Genomic DNA, 21758 nt, shown 5'->3' on the forward strand with positions numbered 1-21758 from the left:
TGTGCTCTGGGTACCTGGCTTCTTCCACTGTTGGGTCCAGCTCTTGTTGATCATAGGTGCCCATCGAGGGGCCTGGGAAACTGTCAAGGGCCAAGTCTGGTTTCTCCATGAATGGACGGTTCAGGATGGTGGTTCCCTTCTGGGCCCAGAGCACGTGTGGGAGGATGTCAGGGGAAGCTCCATGTTTATTCTTCACATGCCGGAAGGATGCAGTGGAAGCATCTGCTTGGAGGGAGCTCTTCCAGCTGAAGTTTCTGCCATGCTGGACAAGAGGGTGTGGGGCAAGACCCTGCCGCCTTCCCAAAGGACCCTCTGGCTCGGTACTAACCCCGCCGCCGCCGCCGCAGCCAGTGGTGGCTTGTGACACACAAAGCAGGTTGGTGACAGACAACCTCCACACACCCAGGAACTGAGGCAGCAGGTCTGTAGAAATTAGTTTTATTCTTAGACTATTTTCAAAAGAAGCAGTGGTGCGCTGTTTTTCTAAAAATATGCCTTTATAGATTTATATATGTGTATTATAAAATCCATACGTGTATTTACACAATTGCTACATACAAAATTACAGCACTGTGGTATGTACATATCTATAAGTACATTCTTTCTGCTCAGCCCTGCTGTGCTTTTCCCCGTGGAGGGCAGGAGGCTTCGTGAGTGGTAAGCAGCTGCAGGCTGGGCCCACAGAGCCTCGGAGCTGGGGCCTCAGCAGGGATCGGGATGGCTGCTGCGGGAGGAGCAGAAGCAGCAGGCTGCAGGCCTTGTCCCCTGTAGGCCTGGTGGGCAGTATCTGGAGGCTCACAGCAGCCTTACCCCATCCACCCTGTGGCACCCACGCTGCCTTCCGTGTGTGGGTGGTTAAACTAGTCCCCTTGGAGGCCATCCTGTGGCCTGAACTTGCTCGACTTGGCCAGGTTGTATTTGAGGTGGGAGGGAGCTGTGGAAGACCAGTGCTCTCCCAGCCCTACCCCACGAGGGGAAAAGTCTGGAAGGTTAAAGCCTCTAGAGGGCCAGTGGGAATGCTGCCAGGCCCAGGCCTCACTAGGGGTAAGGACTGTCTGCCCTGGAGGAAGTTGAGTGGAGGCAGCCAGAAGACAGGACCTTCCCTGGGGGTACAGAATGGCCTCGGCGGAGATTGGGTAACCCGGTTCTTAGGCCCTACAGCCCTAGGCTGGGGCTCCTGCCATACAGGGACTCACTCCGGCAGAGGTGCATGCACATGGGTGAGGGGCTGTGCCTCCCCTACTCCAGGCGAGTGGCTGGGGCAGGAATGGAGGCTCGGGCCTCCTGAGGCATGCACAGGAGGCCTCAGTCTGTCCCCATGGTCAAAGTCCAAGGAGGCAGCAGAGCCTTTAGGGTGGGCTGTGATGAGCTGGGTCTGAGTGGCAGAGCCCGTCAGTGGACTGCATGAGCAGTGGCATGAGCCCTGCTCACTAACAGGATCCTGGGGAAGCCCAGGCTGAGGCTTGGCTTGGGCAGTGGGGACAGGATTCCTTCCTGTCCCTTGGCAGGGAGCAGCCTTCAGAGGACAAGGCAGGCCCTACTTCTCGGTCTCCATCACACTAACAAAAGGCAATGAACCCACTGGAACCCACGGGCTCCAGCTGAAGCTGACGGGAGACCCTCTTCAACGGCCTCTCCATCCTCCATGGCCTGACTCCTCCCCACTTAAATTTTCCTGAAGAAGGAGAAGAGCCGTTTGCCGTCCACGGTGCTGGGTTCCTGCCCCCGCCCGACGCCGTGGCCCCTAGAGAAGGCCGCAGCAGGCCGGCTCTGTTCCTTCAGGTGCGTGTCCATCAGCTGCCTGTCAATGACCCTGTGCATGTCGTCCTGCAGAGAAGGAAAGGATGTGGATAAGCAGCTGTTCTTCCCTGGCCCTGGGGTTGGACAGGGAGGTGACAAATGTCAGGGCAGGTGACGATGAGGGATGAGATGAGTGAGCACTAGTTGGGGCTGGGGGACCAAGAAAGCGGTGAATGTTGGTACCGTGCCAGGCCAGTCTCAGCCAGCGTCTTGAGGCCTAGATAACAGAACAGTGCTCTACTAGCTCGTGGGGCCGTCTGGATGCCCGTGGTCTGGCTTGCCACCTCACCCTCAGTCAGCCCAGAGTGACCTTAGCTTCTCAGCTCTCTAGCTCAACGACCTGGTCCCAAGAGGCTACCCGTGTCGGGATTTCCCCCTTCAGATCACGTCCAGGCTGTCGCTGACGCCCCCACACCAGCAATGGTGGCTGTTTGGGACTGCCTCCCCACACCCCGGCCAGGCTCCCCCACGGCTGAAGCTGTGGGCAGTGTCCTCTTGAGACACTGTCTTGTTCCACCTCAGTCCGACTTCTGTTAGCGTCTTCATGGGGTAAGGATCTCACCCCTCTGACTAGCTGGTCACTTAGAACAGGTAGCCCTGCCCTGTCTTACAGAAGAGCGGCGGTGAGCAGCTCATTTCTCGTCACCAGATTCTGACCATGGGCTCTGCTGCTAACAGGTTGTGAGGAGCTCTGTGTGGTCATGACCAGACAGCAAACCACACACCACCTTCCTGCCTCCTTCAGCTTTTAACCCAGCTGTGAGCTCAGTGACGTCCTGACAAAAAGACCCTCAGACAAACCCACGGGGACTCAATGGCTGGGATCCATGCACGTGGCGGGCGAGGCCAGGTTGGGGTAGGCTCCATGCAGTGGGGAAAGAGGGGCTCTGGGCAGCCACTCAGGAGCTGAGGGCACAGACCTGGAGAGCCTGGCCCCGCTGCCCAGCAGCTTGTCTGTCCCTCTGTCGCTCAAGGTCTGACCTGTGGGTGTGACCTGAGTATCTTGAGGTTTCAGAATGAAGCCACAGGACCTTTCTGACCTCACGGTCACTGCTGACAGCCTGGACGCCTCTGCTCTCCTTCCGTCCTCACCCTCCATCACATTCAGCTTCCTCCCTGCTCCCGTCGGCTCCTCCTCATCCTCTCCCTGCCAGCCCGGTTTTCCATTTGCCGCTCAGATTAACCCTGCGTCATTTTTGCCAGCACTTGGCACACGGCTCCTACTTCTGAAGCCTCGATGTGGAATCTTAGCGTCGTTCTCTACACCGAGGACAAACTCAATGAAGTATCTTGTTCAGCACCAGAGAGACAAGTCACAGACCTTCAGCAAGACGCCCTTTCAAAGCTGCCATGTTTTCCCTGGCACGGTCACTTCAGATTGCATTTTTACATTTTAAACAGCCAAATTCATCAAGCAAATTCCGGAGTATGTATGTGCGCGCGCGCGTGCACGCACGCACGCACGCACGCACACACACACACACACACACACGAGAGCTGGTCACGATTCCACGCCTTTTGCTATTCCTGTGGTAAAAACCCGTCTACGGTAAGGTGGCATCAGCCTGCCAGAGCTGCCAGACTCACGGCACTGATGGGGGGGAGAAGGCTGGGCCGATGGCACGTCACATGGCATGGAGATGGGGGTTCCGGGACACAGAACACAGTGGTCCACGGGGAGGTGGCGGATGCAGGACAGCGATGGAGGAGGGAAGAGATGGATGGATGTGAGGCTCAGTCTCACCTCAAAGGCAGGAGGGGTGTACAACTAAAGCTGTTGGTACAGGAACTGAGAAAGGCCACTAGATCAGAAACCAAAGGAGCCAGATAGTAAAAAGCCCTGAGGAAGCAAACTGTAGTCGGGAGAGAAGAGAGAACAGCTGTGGTGAGCCAGGGTTCCGGCTAGCTGGCTGCTGGGGGGAGCCAGGGAGCCAGGGACCTGCTGGTGAGGTCAGGACTGGTTCCCAGCCCCACAGAGCCATAGTATAACGGTTACTACTACTCTGCCTGCCATGGGGGCTCACCTCAAGCACAGGTGCCTTTCCATCTGAAGAGAGACCCTAACCACTGGACCCACATTCCGACATCGGCCTACCCCAACCTCATCCATGAGTCACAGCCCCGGGGCAGCAGGGTGTCAGGAGACCCTGACAACGGTGGTCCTGGAGCCAGACACCCTGACTCAATTTCTCCAGGCCCCGTACGAACAGTGCCCATGGAAAAAGGAAGCTGCAGACTGTAGAGAGGGAGGACAGCAATGGCCTGAGGCCTGCTGGGCTGGACCCAGCTGTGAGTTTTCACTCGGTCACATGGGGCTTCCCGGCCCCAACCTTAGTTTAAACAAACCAGAATGAGCAGCGAGGAAGGCCCACCCCATGTCTGGTGGTGGCATGTCCCTAACAGGCTGTTTGGGCTTTCTGTCTGGAGGCCACACTAAGGCATTTTTCCCCGGGGACTCCACAGGTGAGGACGGAAGCTTCTGGTCACCTGGGCTCATAGGCCCTTTTGCCAAAACTGCCATTACAGATGTTGGTTCAGAGATGCTTCAGGGCACTTGCCCACCTAGGTCTCGGTCTGTTGTTTACCTGCCAAGCCTCAAGCTGCTGTGAGAGGTTCAGTTTCTGCTGAATGGCATCCAACAGCTGGCTGTTCAGAGACATCATGTCCATCTTGCACTTGGCAAGTTCCAGCTCTACAGCATTCTTCCTGCAAAGAAATGAACCACAATGAGGATGGGCACCTTGTGCCAGAGGCACCTGGTTCTTCACGGGGAGACCTGGAGTCTTCAGGGTAAGGAAAGGGGCTGACCCCACACCACAGGGTCACTGTAACTAAACTCTTTGAAGGATGCAACACACTCCCTAACCAGGCTGTGGTAAGCGATGATCTCTCATCTCTAAATGAGACACAGAGAGTGGTTAAAAGAGGACAGCATTTCCATGAGGACCAGAGGGGAACAAGGGCCTCGCACAAAGGAGCTGCTTGCTGACCCTTCCCACAAGGTTGTGCACCTGAGGGTGGGAACCTTCTCCTGCTGTGGGGAGGTACTCCTTTGGACTAGCCACTCCCCCAAAGGAACTGCCCCCTAAGATTAAGACGTTCAAAGGAAGCCACATACTGGTGACCACAGTTTAGCAATTCCAGTATCCAATAATTGAACTGTTTTTTTTTTTTAAATTTTTTTTAATTTATTTTTTTCCAAGACGGGGTTTCTCTGTGTAGTTTTGGAGCCTGTCCTGGAACTCGCTTTGTAGACCAGGTTGGCCTTGAACTCACAGAGATTGCCTGCCTCTGCCTCTTGAGTGCTGGGATTAAAGGAACTGTTTCAAAATTAAAAAAGACAATATAACACGGACACCAGTAAAAACCCAGACATAGGGTATTCACTGACAGTTTACCATGATGGAACCAGGAAGAGGCCGAGTTTTGTGAAATAAAACTGCCCGTGTATCAACACAACACACACAGAAATACAGTGCGTTACGTCTGGTGATGTCACTGACGCTAACTTTGCTCACAGGCTTCAGTATTTTCAAATTTGCATGTTTTGGGTACTGTTTTGCTCACCTTTCCAACATTATTAGAGTTGCTCAGTGCAAAACAACAACAAAGCAAAAACCGGACCCGTTGGGGGGGGTATGAAGGGAGGGTGCCGTTAACCGTGCCGCCGTCTGCAAACGCAGCAGCACACGGGGCCTGAAAGCAGACAGTTCAGACCGTGGGGAGCTGCAGGGCTGACCAGCGGAAGCCACCAGCCTCACAGTAACACACTACCCAAGCAAAGCCGGAAGGAGTAGGTGAGTCTCATTTGTGAAGAGTTCAGACCAGACTTCCTCCCTGCCTTGCCCTCTACCCAGCAATTAGTCACTGCTCCACGCCCCACACACCCCACCCTGCCGCAGAGTGGGGCATCCACCAGCTGGGCCACTTTGCCCTATAGGCTGCTCCAGGCAGCTCCGGGCTCCTCCCGGCCCCGCCCACTGCGGCTGCAGGCAACAGGGATAGGACCAAGCCTGTCCAATGGGCAAAGGTTCAGACGCTGCAGGTTGCTTCCGTCATGCCCACTGCCATTGGCTGTTGGAGAACAGCAGAAATCCTCATGGCAGCGGTTGCCATGGACGCGATCTGCCTGACAGTTCCCAGGCACCCCGCAGCGGCTCCAGCTTCAGGAGGTGCCAGCAGATGGCGCCGTGAGCAGCCCGGACCTAGGGGAATGTGCTGACTAACGCCAGGGCCAGGGGCCTGGCAGAGCGGCAGCTGCCGGGCCAGAGGGAAAGGGGGTCTTCAAAAGGAACCCCAGACCTGAGTGCTTTTCAATTGTGAGGTGATGAAATTGCTAGCAGCTTTCCTGGACCTCACCTATTGTGTGAGATAAGGAACCCCTTAAGGTTCCTGCAGCCCAGGTTAGCGAGGGGGCCTCTCTCCCTTGAATACACATTAAACAACCAGGTAAAGGAGCAGCCCCAGCCCAGCCATTCAGACTGAACTCTTTTTGGGAGGCCCCCGCGTGATTGTGTCCGGGCACTGAGAACCAGAGGCGTACAGGGAATCCCACAGCCCACATGGATAGGTGTAAGAGCCTTGCTGAGATATATCGTACCCGATTCCCAAAAATGAACTAGAAGTGATCGACAACCCAACGTGAGGTCTGATCAGAGAAGAAATTGGGCAGAAAGGTAACACGGGATGAAGACCGAGAGGCAGACGGTGAGAAGCTGACTCTTGCTTACAGACACACAGTATCACTCAGGCCAGCTCTCCAGCCTTCTGGACAAGCAGCCCGCAGAATGGATGTTGGGTCCAGAGGTCAGCGGCCCGAGGGCGATGCCAGTGAGCACAGTGGAAAAGCTTACTGCCCTCCTGGCCTTTAATCTGGGGAGGCAGAGGCCGGCAGAGCTCCGAGTTCAAAGCCAGCTTGATAGACAAACCTAGTTCTAGGACAGCCAGGGCTACACAAAGAAACCTTGACTCAGAAAACCCAAACCAAACAAAAACCCTTTACTTCCTCTGTAGACAGTGAGACAGGCATCCGAGAACAAACACATTTTTTTTTTTTCAACTTTTATCTCCTCAGTGAAGGGAGCACATGACTGGGTATCAGCTGGGTGTCGTGGTGCATACTTACAATCCTGGTCCTTGAGGTTCAGACCAGGGAATGAATTCAAGTTAGAGGCTAGCCTGAGCTGCATGCATAACCGACCAACCAACTTCTAGTAAAACAAGGACCATGTAAAAATATTCCTTTGCCTCTCCATTTTTCTGAGTTGTTGAATGCAAAGAAATGCACTTATAAGCCGGGCGGTGGTGGCGCAGGCCTTTAATCTGGGGAGGCAGAGGCAGGAGGATCTCTGTGAGTTCAAGGCCAGCCTGGGCTACAGAGTGAGTTTCAGGAAGGGCCCCAAAGCTACACAGAGAAACCTTGTCTCAAAAAACAAAAACAAACAAAAAACAAAACAAGAAATGCATTTATACACTTCTCTTTTGAAGACAGTATTTGAGAAAATGACCTGGCTTCCTAGAAATAAATGGAACAACAGAAATTATGAAATGCTGTAAAATCAAACCTAACTGCAAACAGTGCAAGACAAAGACCCTCACCAGATAAACGTGGCTGAGATGGACAAGGAAGGGGGAATGTTCCAGGCTTTTCAGAACGTGTCAGTCTGGTGAATACATAGTCTCTGGAGCCAGATGTTTTTGTTTGTCTGGTTTTTTTGAGACAAGGTTTTTCTGTATATTCCTGGCTGTCCTGAACTAGCTCTGTAGACCAGGCTGGCCTCGAACTCACAAAGATGGAGCCAGATTCTAAACAACTAAAGTTACATTTATGGAGTAACTTGTGTACACTGGGGAAGGAGTTTAAGAACACTGACTAGATATTTAATGTTATTAAGAAATTATTGTCTTCACAGTAGAGAATAGTTTCTTGTCAAAGCGCTTGCCCAGCGTAGATGAGCATAAACTGGGCTTACTCCCTATCATTTAAAAAAAAAAAAAAAAAAAAGCACAAAAAGCCCACACCCAACCCACTAGCCAGCTGTACCACTGCTGGTTAGGGAAGCAAACTGAAGGATCTTGGAGGAAGGGACAGAATCCGGGCCCCACTGGATTTGATTGAGGTTACAGATCAAAGAACCCAGCTATGTGATTCATGCTGAACCTGACAGATGGGGAGATGAGGGTTCTTGTTATGTTTCTTTCTTTAGTGAATACTTAAGAACATTCATAATAAGCCGGGCAGTGGTGGCGCACACCTTTAATCCCAGCAGAGGCACGTGGGTCTCTGTGAGTTCCAGACCAGCCTAGTCTACAGAGTGAGATCCAGGACAGTCAGGAGTGTTACATAGAGAAACCCTGTGTTGAAAAACAAAACAACAAAAAGTACTCATAATAAATTTTAAAAAAAAAGCAACTAAAAATAATAAAAAGGTGGTAGATGCACAGAAGGACACTGGAAAGCTAAGCTGTAAGTGGGAAATGTACTAAGCCATGCATTGTAGCACCTGATGTTTAAAAAAGAAAACAAACAAAACCCCAACTAACTACACAACGGACATATTACAAATATACCATCCCACCCACAGGAAAAGTGTCAAGTCCCAGAACCAGCCTTCACTAGCACCGTCTACCTGGGGACCAAGTGATGTGGATAGCAGCAGGGCCATGAACCCTATCTTAGTGCTCGTGTGTGTGTGGGGGGGGGTGGGAAGGGAGAGAGAGAGAGGAAAGAATGTCTTATTATGTAACCTAGGCTGGTCTCAAACTCGCTCTGTGGTGCGGGCTGGCTTATGCTGGAGATCCTTCCGTTTACACTTCCTGAATTCTGGAGTACAAATGTATAAGCACTATGGTGGGCTTATGCCAGAATTCCCATTTATTATCTACTTATTATTTACACAGGGTTTCCTGTGTAACAGGCAGCCCTGGCTGTCCTGAAACTACTCTGTAGACCTCCAACTCACAGAGATCCGCCTGCCTCTGCCTCCTAAGTGCTGGGATTATAGGCGTGTGATCCCTCTGCCTGGCACCAGAATTTAAAAAGCATATCTACTTGGATTTTAGGACAAAGCAATGACAGGTGCAGAGGCTGGAGAGCGCCCGCTGCACAGACATGAGGACATTGGGTCCCAGCGCTCCTGTGAGCAGTGGGCGTGGCCTGTGTACCCCATCTTCAGCGCTGGGGGTGACAACAGGGCTGCAGAGGATGCAGTCGTCACACAGACACAGACACAGCAAACCCACAACCGAGTAAGTGAACAGCCCATCTCCACTCACTTAGCGATGGCCTCATCCCGGTCCCTGATGGCCTTCTGCAGCTGCTCCCTGGGCTCCTTGTCCTCAGATGTCACTCTGAGTCGGTCCCTCTCTTCCTTCAGCGCGGTCATCTCCACACTCAGCAGCGTCACCTAACAACAGAGGAGAGGAAAATGAAGGGGTAACACTGCGGCTGCATCCCAGGTGCATCCCGCCCAAGGGGAAAGGCACCCAGAGGCCAGCCAGACGGCTCGGCAGGTAAAGCTGTTTTTGCTAGGTAAGCCTGCCCACTTGAATTTGGGTCCGAGAACCCAAATAAAGGTGGAAGGAGAAAACGGACTCCACAAAGTTGACCTCTGACCTCTACCACGATTTTGAAGGGCTGGAAAAACGGCTCAGTGGTTAAGAACGCTTGGTGCTCTTTCAGAAGACCCGTGTTTTGTTTTGTTTTTTTCCTAGTACCCTCAGTTCACTGGGGCTGTAACTCCATCTTGAAGGTTTCAGACATCCTCATATGAGACACATATAGTTAAGAATAAAATAAATCTGGAAAATAATCTTTTAAAAAAAGACATCCACAGGTCCCGGGGCATGACGGGAGCAGGCTGGTAGTGCCCTGTTGTTGCTCGGCTCCAATGCAGAGCCCTTCTCCCCAGAGCAAGGATGCTTTGTGCCTGGTTCCAGCTTAGTGGTTAGGATCTAGGGAGGAGGCTGAACCTGATGTGCAGCCATGGAGCCAGATTCCCGGTGTCCTCTGCACATCACACCACCGCTCTGACTGAGAGGTAGACAGTAAAAGAGATCACACATGCATCAGAGCTCTGGAACACATTGTTTGGAGGCAGGGTCTCAAATTCTGGCACAGCTTGATCTTCCCATTCAGCTCCACAGATCAAAGCCACATGGCATTTCAACACCTACGATCTGTCACTCTGATCATACTACCTCTTCTGTGGTCCATTCTGCACTGAACGGCACCTGCTCAGTCCTCATGACCAACCTGGGAGTTACCATTTGGCAATGAAGGGTTCCTCTAGTGCCGTTTCAGCAACACATTCCATCTTATTCCACAGTAGAGGGACCTCACTCAAATACACCATATCACTGGATGCATGTCCTCTCCATCCGTACATCCCAGAACTTGGCTGCAAATAGTACTTAATCCTTAAACACTTGTGCATTGAACAGCTGACATTTTGAGGTAGTCATCAATCTAAACCTTTACTATTTGGGGGACATTCCTGGTTATATGTCCTGCTGGGAGACCGAGATGACCTCCCACTAGGAAAGCCGGATGAGAAAGGCATCATTTTCCTTTGCAGTCTGGACATGTGACCTAGAGTCACCAGTTACATCCCCCACCCCCACCCCCACCCCCAAATCCTGCAGAACTGGGAGAAGTAAAGCGGAGCTGCACCAGCAGCAGATTGGTTTTGCTGTTGGCTTCCCAGGACTCCTCCTTCCTGTTTGGGACCTGAGTTATCCAGTTGTTCTTGCTGTTGATCCTATAAGCTATCAGATTTAATTCCAAGGCATTCATTTTCTATTTCAGTTACACAGAGCAAATGTCTGTTGTGTGCAACCAGTCTGGTAGAGACTGCAATAAACGTGTTAAGCAATGAAGACTGATAGGATCAGACATGAATAGGGATGCCCAACCCCACTCTCTTGGTAAGTGTTTCACACCCACTGACATTCTTCCAAGGGAGGATCCATCCATACAGGTCTGATCCCTTCCATGAAAGGACAGCTGCCACCTTGACTCCAGGACTAGACTGAAGATCAAGATCCCAGACAGGGCCAGCAGCCACTCTGCATGAATGCAAAAGGTATCCAATGATGAGAAAACTGGAAACTTGCTGCATTTCTTAAAAATAAGATTTTTGTGTGTGGGGTGTATGTGTTCTTGCCTGCTCATGCGTCTGTGAGCCAGGCACATACCTGGTGCCCACAACAGAAGAGACTGTTGGACCCCTGGAATGGAGTTACAGTTAGTTACAAGTTGCCATGTGGATGCTGGGAATCAACCCCTGGTCCCCTGAAGAGCAGCCAGCATTCTTAACTGCTGAGGCGTCTCTCCAGCCTCAAATTTTGCATTCTTTTTTTTTTTTTTTTTTTTTTTCTTTTTTTTTTTTAGGTTTTTCGAGACAGGGTTTCTCTGTGTAGCTTTGCGCCTTTCCTGGAACTCACTTGGTAGACCAGGCTGGCCTCGAACTCACAGAGATCCGCCTGCCTCTGCCTCCCAAGTGCTGGGATTAAAGGCGTGCGCCACCACCGCCCGGCTCAAATTTTGCATTCTTAAGAGCCTGATAAATAAAGAATGGAAGGCCCTGGGCCTCCCGCTCTGCACTGACTGTGCAAGCTACGCCTTTCCTGGTGCTAACAGCTGGTACACAAGGAGTCTAAGCCTGGGGAATGTGCAGTCTGGAACTTCTGCAAAGGCTCTGGTTTGCATATGCATCTCACTCCAGGTGGAGATGACCGTGGAGAGGTTTAGCATTACCCTAGGTACCAGCAGTCTGGCGGCCTGACTGCCTGACCCTGGACATAGAAAGAATGTGCAAAGACAGATGTCTTCAGATCAAAGGAGTGTGGTGTGGCTTCAGGACAGCTGAATAAGGGCAGAAAAGTGAAACTACATGCTGGGCACGATGCCAGGCAGGACCAACCAACACCCAATAGATGCCAAATAAAACTCCAGACAAGGCCGGGCGTGGTGGCGCACGCCTTTAATCCCAGCACTTGGGAGGCAGAGGCAGGCGGATCTCTGTGAGTTCGAGGCCAGCCTAGGCTACCAAGTGAGCTCCAGGAAAGGCGCAAAGCTACACAGAGAAACCCTGTCTCGAAAAACCAAAAAAAAAAAAACAAAAAAAAAAAAAAAAAAAAACTCCAGACAAGCTTTCCACTGTGGTCTAGAAAGCCTGAAGAAGCTAGAACTCAACAGCCAGCTTCTTAGGAAGGAATACAGAAATCAGAAAAACAAACAACTCCCTGCCCACCCCAATGAGTTGAAGTAAGGCTCAAATGCCGTGAAGGGCCTCATCACACTGCCCGCTGCGGACGTGGGCTCCACTCTTCCCACTCTTGTCAAGAAAGTGGATCAGGCGTGTCTCTACACGCACTTAGGCCACACCCCCACATTCACCTTCTAAGAAGACAGGGCCTCACAATTCAACAGCATTAAAAAGCCTACCCTGAAGCCCTGAAACTTGAGCTTTCCTCCAACAATCATTTGAACTTAGTCTGGTGGCCTGTGCTAGGAACTCCCGGAGAAAAAAAGCTGAGTGGTAACTTGTACTGGTCATTATGGGGTCTGTGATCTGCTTTACTGGAAAACAACATGGGAATGCAGTTATAGAATAAGGAAGAGGCAGGGGGTCTTCCAGGAAGATCTAGAGAGTTCCAAGGAGGAAGTGGAACCTGCTCAGCAACTGAAGGGTAAGCAGGGTGGAGGCCTGAGCAGGCAGGAGGGAGGGTCTTCCAGACAGCAGGGGAGAAGGAGAGGACACTGGGGAGTGTGCACAGGTACTGTTAGTGCTCACGTTCACCTTTGCTAGTGCAGAGGTAAGAAAGAGCTGAGATGAAGGAGGGTGGCAGCGTGCAGAAGCACATGGTGGCCAGGGACTGGATGACTTCGATGTCTTGATATGGAAGCTGCCTGTGACTCACAGGAGGTACCTTGCTTTCAAGTCACACCACAGGAAAACTGCCACCATGTGAAGGTGGCTGGGCTCAGGAGCATGGGCAAATGGGCAAGTAATATGCAGGGCTAGCTGTGAAAGAAGGCAGGTCTGAAGTGGCAGTGGCCAGAAGGGTGAAGACAGTGTACCACGTAGTGGACTGGTTAGTTTTTGTCAATTATCTGGGAAGAGGGAAACCTCAACTGAGAAAATGCCTTCATCAGACTGGCCTGCAGGCATGTCTGTGGGGCGTTTTCCTTGATTAACGAATGACTGTCGATCGAGGGCCCGGTCCACTGTGAATGGTGCCACTTGTGCAGGTGGTGCTGGACTGGGTAAGAAAGCAGGCTGAGTGAGTAAGCTACAGAGAGCAAGTCAGTAAGCAGCACGCCCCCCCCCCCACCAGGGCCTCTGCTTCAGCTCCTGCCTTGGTTTCCCTCAATGACAGACTGTGACTGGACTGTAAGCCCAATGAGCATTCTTTTACAACAACAGAAAGCCAAGCAGAACACCAAGGGTTCCAAGAAGCCTTGAGCACTTGCCTTGAATATCTTGCAAAAAAGACTCAGAAAAGGCTGTCTGGTTGCTCCGAATGCCTAGGCTACCAAGTGAACAGGGGCAGGGACCTCATGGATATCTGCTTTTCTTTACTTTTTTTTTTTTTTTTTAGATTTATGTAGTTCATGTGAATGAGTGTTTTGCCTGCATGTATGTATGTATACCCTGTGTGTGCCAGGTACCTCTGTAGATCAGGACAGAGTGCTGGATCCCCTAGAACTGGAGTTACAGGTGACTGTGAACCACCATGTAGGCTGGAAATTGAACCTGAGTCCTCTGCAAAAGCAACAAGTGCTCTTAACTGATGAGCCCTCTCTCCAGCTTCTGGGTGCTTATCTTTTATATTGTACAATTAATCCTGAAGACCCACTCCATCTGCTGTTGGCTGCTCTGTACTCATCAATGTCAAGGAGGATGCTGGGGACAGAGGAGAGAGAGAAGGTGCATCTTCATGCTGGCTATGAATTTTGCCTCCAACTGATAATTAGCAGTTATTACAGTCTCCTACTTAAAAGTCTGGTTAGTTTCTGAGGTGGCAGCATGAAGCACACCCAGCCTGACTTCTTCCCAGTTTCCAGGTGAGTGAAGAACATTCTCAAGAGAGAAAGCAATGGGATTTGAGAGTGGATCATTGATTGGATGAGGCTTAACTTTTGGTCTGGTTGTTCCTGGAATCTCAGTCCTGGCTAACCTTGTCTGCACTCTACCACCAAAGAGCAGAGATCATTTCAACTGCCGTCCCAACACTGTTTTAGAGACCCCAGAATGCAGGTGTTGCACAGAGCTATCACATGTGCTGAGGGTCTAGCCTCAGTGCCGGGCGCAGAGTGGTCAGATGGCAGATGGTGAACCAACTCTGCACGAGGAAGATCAACCCCCAGTGCTGGCTGCTATTTTCAGGACTAAGTCCGAACTCTAACCCCTACCTCAGGTGTTAGTGTGACCCCCAGGGGTGACACATTAGTAGGTGCAGGTGTAGCTAAGGGGTTTCTTCTTTTGAGTATTCTGGAAGAGAAGTTCAATTCTACAGTCCACATGGGGCATGGGTAGAGTCTAGGGAACTCTCGGAAAGGGAGCTCACAGGAACTGGCCTAAACCAGTTATCAACTGAGCTTTTTCTTTTGTTTTTCAAGACATGGTTTATCTGTGTGACAACTCTGGTTGTCCTGGAATTCACTCTGTAGATCAGGCTGGCCTGCTTCTACATCCCGAGTGCTGATTAAAGGCGTACACCACCACACCTGACTTCAACTGAACTCCTAAGGAAACTCAGTAGACATGGCCTCCTAAAGCTACAAACTCAACTCTAGGCAACCTATATGTAAGCTGTATTTCTGAATGACATACTGTCCTCCAGGAAATGTTTAGTTTTCAACTCTGGTAAGGAAAAAAAAAAAATCACACACTACTAAGGAAGCACTTATCTAAAATCAGTGAGTCAGGAGCACTGGCACACACCTGGAAGGCTGAGGCAAGAGGAGCTGCTGAACCCAAGAGTTCAATCCAGCAAATGCAGCACAGCGAGACGCCACCTCCAAACCAACCAACCAACCAACATGTTAACCCTCTCGGTTTACTTGAGAGAGTGTCAAGGCAGGCCACGAATTTATTATGCAGCTGAGGACGGCCTTGAATTCCCAATCCCCTGCTGTTACTTCCAAAGCACTATGACTACATGCACCACACTGTGGGCCACCAACTCCAAAGAACTTCTAAACAATCTTTTTGTTTTCCTTTTGGGAGTGCTGGAGATCAAACCTAGGGCTTTGCTCTTGCTAGTCAAGCACTCCACCACTGAACTATACCCTTCAGAGAACTTCTGGATCCAGCTCTCTGGTGTTTTATTCATTTAGTTTAGAAATCTGTCCTAAGTCTGAACCACCCTCTGAGGATCTAGGAGTTGAGGCAGGAACATGCCTTGGGCTGCCTAGCCCACTTCCGTATCTGGCTAGGAGCCAGCCACAGCTGTGACCTTTCACCCTTGCCCTCCGGCCCCTCACAGGAAGAATAGTGATGGCTGTAGGTGTATTTTCTAAGATGACAGTAAAAAAGACAGTTTCTAGTGAAGGAATCTTAAGTGTAGGCCATTTTTACCAAGGCCAGGATAGGCAAGTAAGTGGGGCTGTGTACAGGTGCTCCCCTGGTTCTCACTCCTGCACGTAAGTCTGGTCCAGAGAAAGTGTGTCAGAAGCTTCTTTCTAGGTGGAGCACCTCCTAAGTCCTTTAACATTTTTCAGATCAGCGTGTCAGTGTCCTTTAGTGTTCACGAGAGAGACGGCATCACAGTCAAACAAGGAAGGAACAGTAAGGGCAAGAGTCCGTTCCCAGAGCTGAAAACCAGGCCCTCAAAGGTGAGGGAGAAGCTGACACCTCTAAGGACCAACTGTGCCTTGACTCGACAGCTCCTGGCCTGGGCTGCTGGGAAAAACATCAGAAAGTGGCCTGGGAGCCGTGGCTTTCAGTGGTCAGCACCCACCCGTTAGCCCAACTTGTAGCTCTGTGGACACACCACTTCAGGAACCACAACCAGCACAGGTCCTGCCAATCTCACCTGGGCAGAACGAGGACTGGTTTTGTCTCCTGAAGACACCCAGTTCCTCAACTCTGGGTCACAGTCCCCCGAGAATGTGATGGAGGGGAGCTGCATCTCACAAAAGAGGAGTGGATAAGGGACCCACGTACCTTCTCTGCACTGTGAAATGACGGTGCTCACCTGACTGTGGAGTTGCTGCAGCTCTTCTAGGCTCTGCCTCAGTTTACCCCTCTCTCCCTCCATGAGCTCTCTCAGGGCTCTGGAGTCCTCACTGGTTTGCCTTATCTGCTCTTCTAATGACTCATCATCCATTCTCCGGGCACCCTGACAGAAAGAGGGAAGCCGGTAGCAGGGAGGAAGGTGAGCGGCCATTAGTGGGAGTGGTGGAGGCGGGTGCAATAGAGAGAGAGAGGGGGGAGAAAGATGAGGAGGAGTGGAGGCGAGTGAGAGAGGGTGAAACAGGGGAGGTGAGGGAGAGATTTTTCAGGGTTTAATTTTACCCTGGAAAAGCTCATTTTGATGTCAAGCTTTGGGAGAAGCGGGTGTATGTGTTAGGAATGGCCCATGCCACTGACAGCCTCCTTATCCCACAGTGACTTGGCCTCCTGCTCCCACCTGGCTACAAATCAACCCAGGCTGTTCAGACAGAAACGCCTGCCCTTTGACTTACTGCCTCTAATGTAACAGAGACATAGCTACTCTGGGAGGGTGAAACAGGAGAGAAGTCAGGGAGAATCCCATCATGAAGCTGCAGAAATGTCAGTCCACCCTGGAAGCCAGAAGAATATCCCTCTTCCCCTGAGAGGCCTCCTCTGGGATTCTCAAAGGCCCTGTTCATCTCTTCAATCTCCTGTGCTGAGATTTTTTTCCTCTGACAGAGTTTCTCTGTGTAGCCTTGGCTGTTCTGGAACTCACTGTGTAGCCCAGGCTGGCCTCCCAATCACAGAGATCTGCTGCCTCTGCCTCTAGGGTGCTGGGGTTACAACTGTGAGCCACCCTGGCCGGCAAAGCTTAGTTTTTAAAGCTTGCCCACTAACAGTTACCCTCCTATCAGGCCCAACTGCAGAAGAGCAACTCGGGAGTTTTACCCAGATACAAATTTCTCTTTTCAATGTTTCTAAGCAGAACGCTCCAACTCTAGGCCACCAAGGCCTTGTGCATAAGTATATGGGAAAAAGGACTATGCCATGGCACAGTGGTCCTCAACCTGTGGGTCTTGACCCCTTTGGTGAACATCTATCTCCAAAAACATTTACATTAGGATTCATAGCAGAAGCAAACTGACAGGAAGTATCAATGGACATAACTTGATGGCTGGGGTCAGCACAGCATGAGGAACTGTGTTACAGGACTGCAGCATCAGGAAGGGGACCCTGGACCCTACTTCCTGTTACTGGTACTCAGTACTACAAACGACAGGTGACCGCGGGAGGCTCCAGCCCGGGCCTGCGGCTCCACCTACAGTGAGTTCCCCTGCACACTGGCTGGCTCCTGCAGTGACCCTTACCGAGGGCTCCATGCCGTCCACGATGCTCTGTATCAGCCTCTTGAGCTCGCTGAGGGCAGTGCGCAGGCTGCCGGCAGGCACGTCCTTGGCGGATGAGGTTTCGGAGGACTCGTCCATGGAGGAGTCCGTGGACACGGCCGAGTCGGCGCTGTCGTTCCCGCGCAGGTGGGAGCAGAGGTAGCGGACCTGGCAGTAGGCTTCCCAGAGCTGCAGTCTCAGCTGCGTCACAAAGGGTTAACTCGTTAGACGCTAGGGAGGACCGGTTAGTCAGGACGAAAGCCAGATCCAGACACCCGAAACCCTGTTTTTAGGGGCAAAGGTCTTATCTTGGTTTTTAAAATAGTCTATCTTAAGAAATCATACTTTCTTTGGACCTAGTACATCTGAGACTTCCAATTCTTTCTGAGATTCCTGTGTAGCCCTGGCTGGCCTGGAACTTGCTGTAACCGCTCTGCCTCAGTCTTCCTAGTGCCCGTGACCAGATACACCAATTCTTATCCTCCCTCTAATCAACTCATCGGCCATGCAAAGCATCTCTGTTGCGTACTTAGCTACAGTGACTGGAGTCGGGGCCTGGCTGGGGAAGGAGTGACTACGGAAGGCACAGAGGGACAAATGGCACGGAGGGATGGACTGCAAATGTCGGAGGACTCTGGGTTACCTCCGAGGAGATACAGGGAGGAGGGACTGAGCCGAGGACGCCCTCAGCAGCGGAGCACTGCCCCAGCCGGCGGCCACAGGGGCCCCTGCAGGCCCTCGAGCCTCTGTCAAGGGGCAGTACAGTGCTGACCCGGGACGGTGAGAAGCCTGCGCCCACTCCTCCTGACAGCACACAGTGGCATCAGCACCTGCTCCCGCTCCTGCTCCAGCTCCTCGGCCTCCATGCTCTGCTCAATCTCCGACAGCAGGGACGTGCTGGCGGCAGCGGAGCTCTGCAGACTCCTCTCCTCCGTGAGCTCCTCCACTTTGACCTGCAGCTGCCGGCACGAGAGCCGCACCTCCTGGAGCTCCAGCTGGCTCTGGTGCAGCTGGGGGCGAGAGAGCAAACGCTGGGCACCGTATCCACACCGCAGCGGCAGTGCCCAGGACCCGACCCCACGGCTCGACCTGCCGCCAACTCACAGGACGGCAGAGTTGGGAGGAACCTACCAGGGTGTGTGGGGGCCACAGTCAGCAAGACCCGGCCCTGGAAATAACCAACAACTCACTCCTTCAGTAATTTCAGGGGAAAAGTTACTAGAAGAACCCAGTGGTGGAAAAGATTCAAGGGGTGGGCATGGTGGTGCACGCCTTTAATCCCTGTGAGTTCGAGGCCAGCCTGGTCTACACAGTGAGCTCCAAGACAGCCAGGGCTATACAGAAAAAACCCGTCTCAAAAAAAAAAAAAAAAGAAAGAGAGGGAAAGAGAGAGAGAGAGAGAGAGAGAGAGAGAGAGAGAGAGAGAGAGAGAGAGAGAAAGAAAGAAAGAAAGAAAGAAAGAAAGAAAGAAAAAGAGAGAGAAAGAAATGAGGCAGAGGGTGAGGTCTGACTCAGCAGATGAAGTTCGTGCCATACAAGTCTTGGGCTTGGACTTGATTCCCAGAACCCACAATGAGGGTAGAGAACCAACTCCTAGAAATTGTCCTCTAACCTCTATGTGTCCCATGGCACATGGGCTCTCACTCACAAACATAAGGTGGAGAGTGACTGAGGAGGACTCCCAATACCAATCTCAGGCATCCACATGTACACACATGCATATATATGTGCTTGTAAACGCGCACACGCGCAGGCGCGCACACACACACACACACACACCCAGGTTAGTGGGCAAAGAACTTCCTGGGATTTAATTTTTTTTTTTTTAATAAAGTGGTCTTTCTGGAGCCATCGTCGTCTCATTAGAAAGAGGCACAGGTGGGGGTGACAGTGTGGTGTGCGCCCGTGTTTCCTGCCTTCAGACTGCCACTGGCTGAACACAGCTGGGGCTGGCCTGGAACTGAAGCTCAGTGCTGGGCGCTGGTCTCCAACGCCCAGGCCGCTGCAGAGTGGGCTGTGCCGTTCCCAGACTCCCCTAAGCCATGCTGCCTCCTGCAGATGCAGAGGCTCCGGCATGGACGGCAGCCACTCAGAGCTCTGGCTCTTGTTAGGGGAGCCAGTGCTTCACACGGACTTTGGGCAATCCTCTAGGGGCCTGGAGCCTCACCTTCAAGCCATCACCGCCAGGAAGTGGCTGGCTACTGGCCTGGAAGAGCCCTAACTAGGAAGGGCTAGAGCCCGGCTGCTGACAGGACAAGAACTTGCAAGCTGTGCTGCCTAGTCCCTGGTTCAGCAACACCTGCTGGGACAGTGGGAACTCCTCTAGCCCCAGTTTTAGGAAAACTTGGAAGGAAAGAAAAAATAAAATAACCAACCAGGGTTACAGGAAATAGACATTCCTAGGAAGCATTCAGCACAATTACAAGCAGCATGTTCAGTGACAAAATGCTTTACAATTATTCTCTAGGCAACTCCACATACATCTCAGCAGGAGAAGTTCCCACAGTTCAGTACAAGTTCTCATGGACTGGATACAATTAGTTCAATTACTCACACACACTCCAAAGTGTTTAATTAATTGTAACAGCAAGGGAACAAAAGGCCAGGAGGTGCCTCATTCTCTGGTCAGTGACTGATTCACCACCTGGACAGATGCACAGAAAAAAACCAATCAAACCATGGAGGAGCCCGGGTAACTATAGGAATCTTGTAAAATAAGAAATGGTATCTAGATGAGCGTGGCTGCACATGCCTTTAATCACAGCACTCAGGAGGCAAGAGGTAGATCTCTGAATTCGAGGCCACCCTAGTCTACAGAGCAAATTACAGGACAGTCGGGGCTACAGAGAAACTGTCTCAAAGAAAAAATCAGAAAAAAAAAAAAAAGAAATAACACTTTTGTATAAGAAAGGTGAGAGTGAGCCTGGCTGTGGTGGTGCATGCCTTGGGAGGCAGAGGCAGGTGATCTCTGTGAGTTCGAGGCCAGCCTGGTCTACAGATCTTGTTCCAGGACAGGCAGGACTGTTTCAGAGAGAACCCCTGTCTTGGGGGGGGGGGGAAGGAAGGAAGAAAGATGACAGTGTATTTCTATGTATGAAAAGGAACGACATGAAATGCTTTTATTAGTACAGTGGTTAAGTTTAAGTTCACAGCACTAAAGGGGACCTTCTCCTCCCTTTACACTGAGGGGCTAAGACGGTGTGTGATGGCACATGCAGGGCCAGAGCCACGTCTAGACCCAGGGCATCTGCTTCACGGGTCACCCCCAGTGACGGGTCTGCACTCTGCTGATGGAACCGACCCACCTGCCAGGGTCAGGCCCTGTGCATTTCTGTAGGGGCTAAGAGCCCCCAGGACAACTGACTTCTTTACTGAGTATTAAAGCAGAGTCTTGCCCGCAGTTTAGTACAGCAGACCGGCACATCTACCGGTAATTCCCGCACTTGAGGGGGAGACAGGAGGACAGACGCAAGTCCAAGGCCAGCCCTGGTCTACCTGGTCTACCCATCAAGTTCTGAGTCAGCCAGAGCTAAAGTAAAACACTGTCTCAAACAAAATCAAAACAAAACAGTTTAACAAAATGCTTGTTATGATGAGTACACAGTGTGAGTTTTAACCCCTATTCTAAGGTCTTCAAACAAAAACAACAAACAAAACATAGCTGATGTGATCTGTGGCTTAAAGATCTGTGTGGGGATGGGAGAAACTGCCCAGCAGACAAAGCCTCTTGTCACTAAGCTGGGGCCTGTGTCTGACCCTCGAGATCCATGTGTTGGAAAGTGAGAAGTGATTCAGAAAAATTCCTCTCTGACCTCCACATGTACACTGTGGTGTGTGCTTCTACACTACACAACACACACACACACACACACACACACACACACACACACACACACTCCTCTACATGTGCACTGAAGCAGGTGCACCGACACAACACACAGAGAACACGCCTCCATATGTGCACCTACACAACACACACACACACACACACACAAACAAATGTATAAAAAGGTTTTTGACAGCAGGACCTCAGTCACACAGTAAACGGATCAAACGGGCTCCCCTGCTGATGGAGACTTGGCCTTTACTGCTCAGCCTCCTACTCAACCTTATCTGAGGATTTCAAATCAAGGGATTAAACACATTCCAAGGCCACTGACTCAACATCTTACAAATCTGGGTTAGGACTGCTCAAGTGCTACCTGGGTCAGCTGGATTTTTTTCTTCCCTGTTAGTTGAGGCCACTTTGGTGAGAGGACTTCCTGGAGGACGCTAGTAACTTGTGGCGACTTACGGAGATTTTACATAAACAGAAGTTACACATGGAGGAAAGGTGAGAATAAATACGATCCCCCAAAGGGGTGGGGATGTTCTGACTTGCTGGGGGCCCTGTATGTGTGTGAGCCAC

At 51.4% G+C, this 21758-nt stretch overlaps 1 protein-coding gene across 6 annotated transcripts in view; it reads right to left on the bottom strand.

Moving 5' to 3' along the window:
- Window positions 1–422: 422 nt before the first annotated feature.
- Window positions 423–21758, bottom strand: part of Bicdl1 (BICD family like cargo adaptor 1) — a 106264-nt gene continuing 84928 nt past the window's right edge. For 2 of the 6 annotated variants that reach the window (XM_028856561.2, XM_028856560.2), the window contains 6 exons: window positions 18181–18360; window positions 17333–17551; window positions 16006–16149; window positions 9076–9206; window positions 4386–4506; window positions 423–1827 (listed from right to left, as the gene is read on the bottom strand). In XM_028856561.2, coding sequence (XP_028712394.1) covers window positions 1666–1827; window positions 4386–4506; window positions 9076–9206; window positions 16006–16149; window positions 17333–17551; window positions 18181–18360 — 957 coding nt within the window. In that variant the 3' untranslated portion in view covers window positions 423–1665. Of the gene's footprint in view, window positions 1828–3544; window positions 3654–4385; window positions 4507–9075; window positions 9207–16005; window positions 16150–17332; window positions 17552–18180; window positions 18361–21758 lie in introns of all 6 variants that reach the window. The other 4 variants (XM_028856562.2, XM_028856563.2, XR_003733069.2 and 1 more) reach the window with 3 other exon arrangements.

The sequence above is a fragment of the Peromyscus leucopus genome, chromosome 23 (assembly GCF_004664715.2).
Source record: "Peromyscus leucopus breed LL Stock chromosome 23, UCI_PerLeu_2.1, whole genome shotgun sequence".
In the NCBI taxonomy this organism is placed as follows: domain Eukaryota; kingdom Metazoa; phylum Chordata; class Mammalia; order Rodentia; family Cricetidae; genus Peromyscus; species Peromyscus leucopus.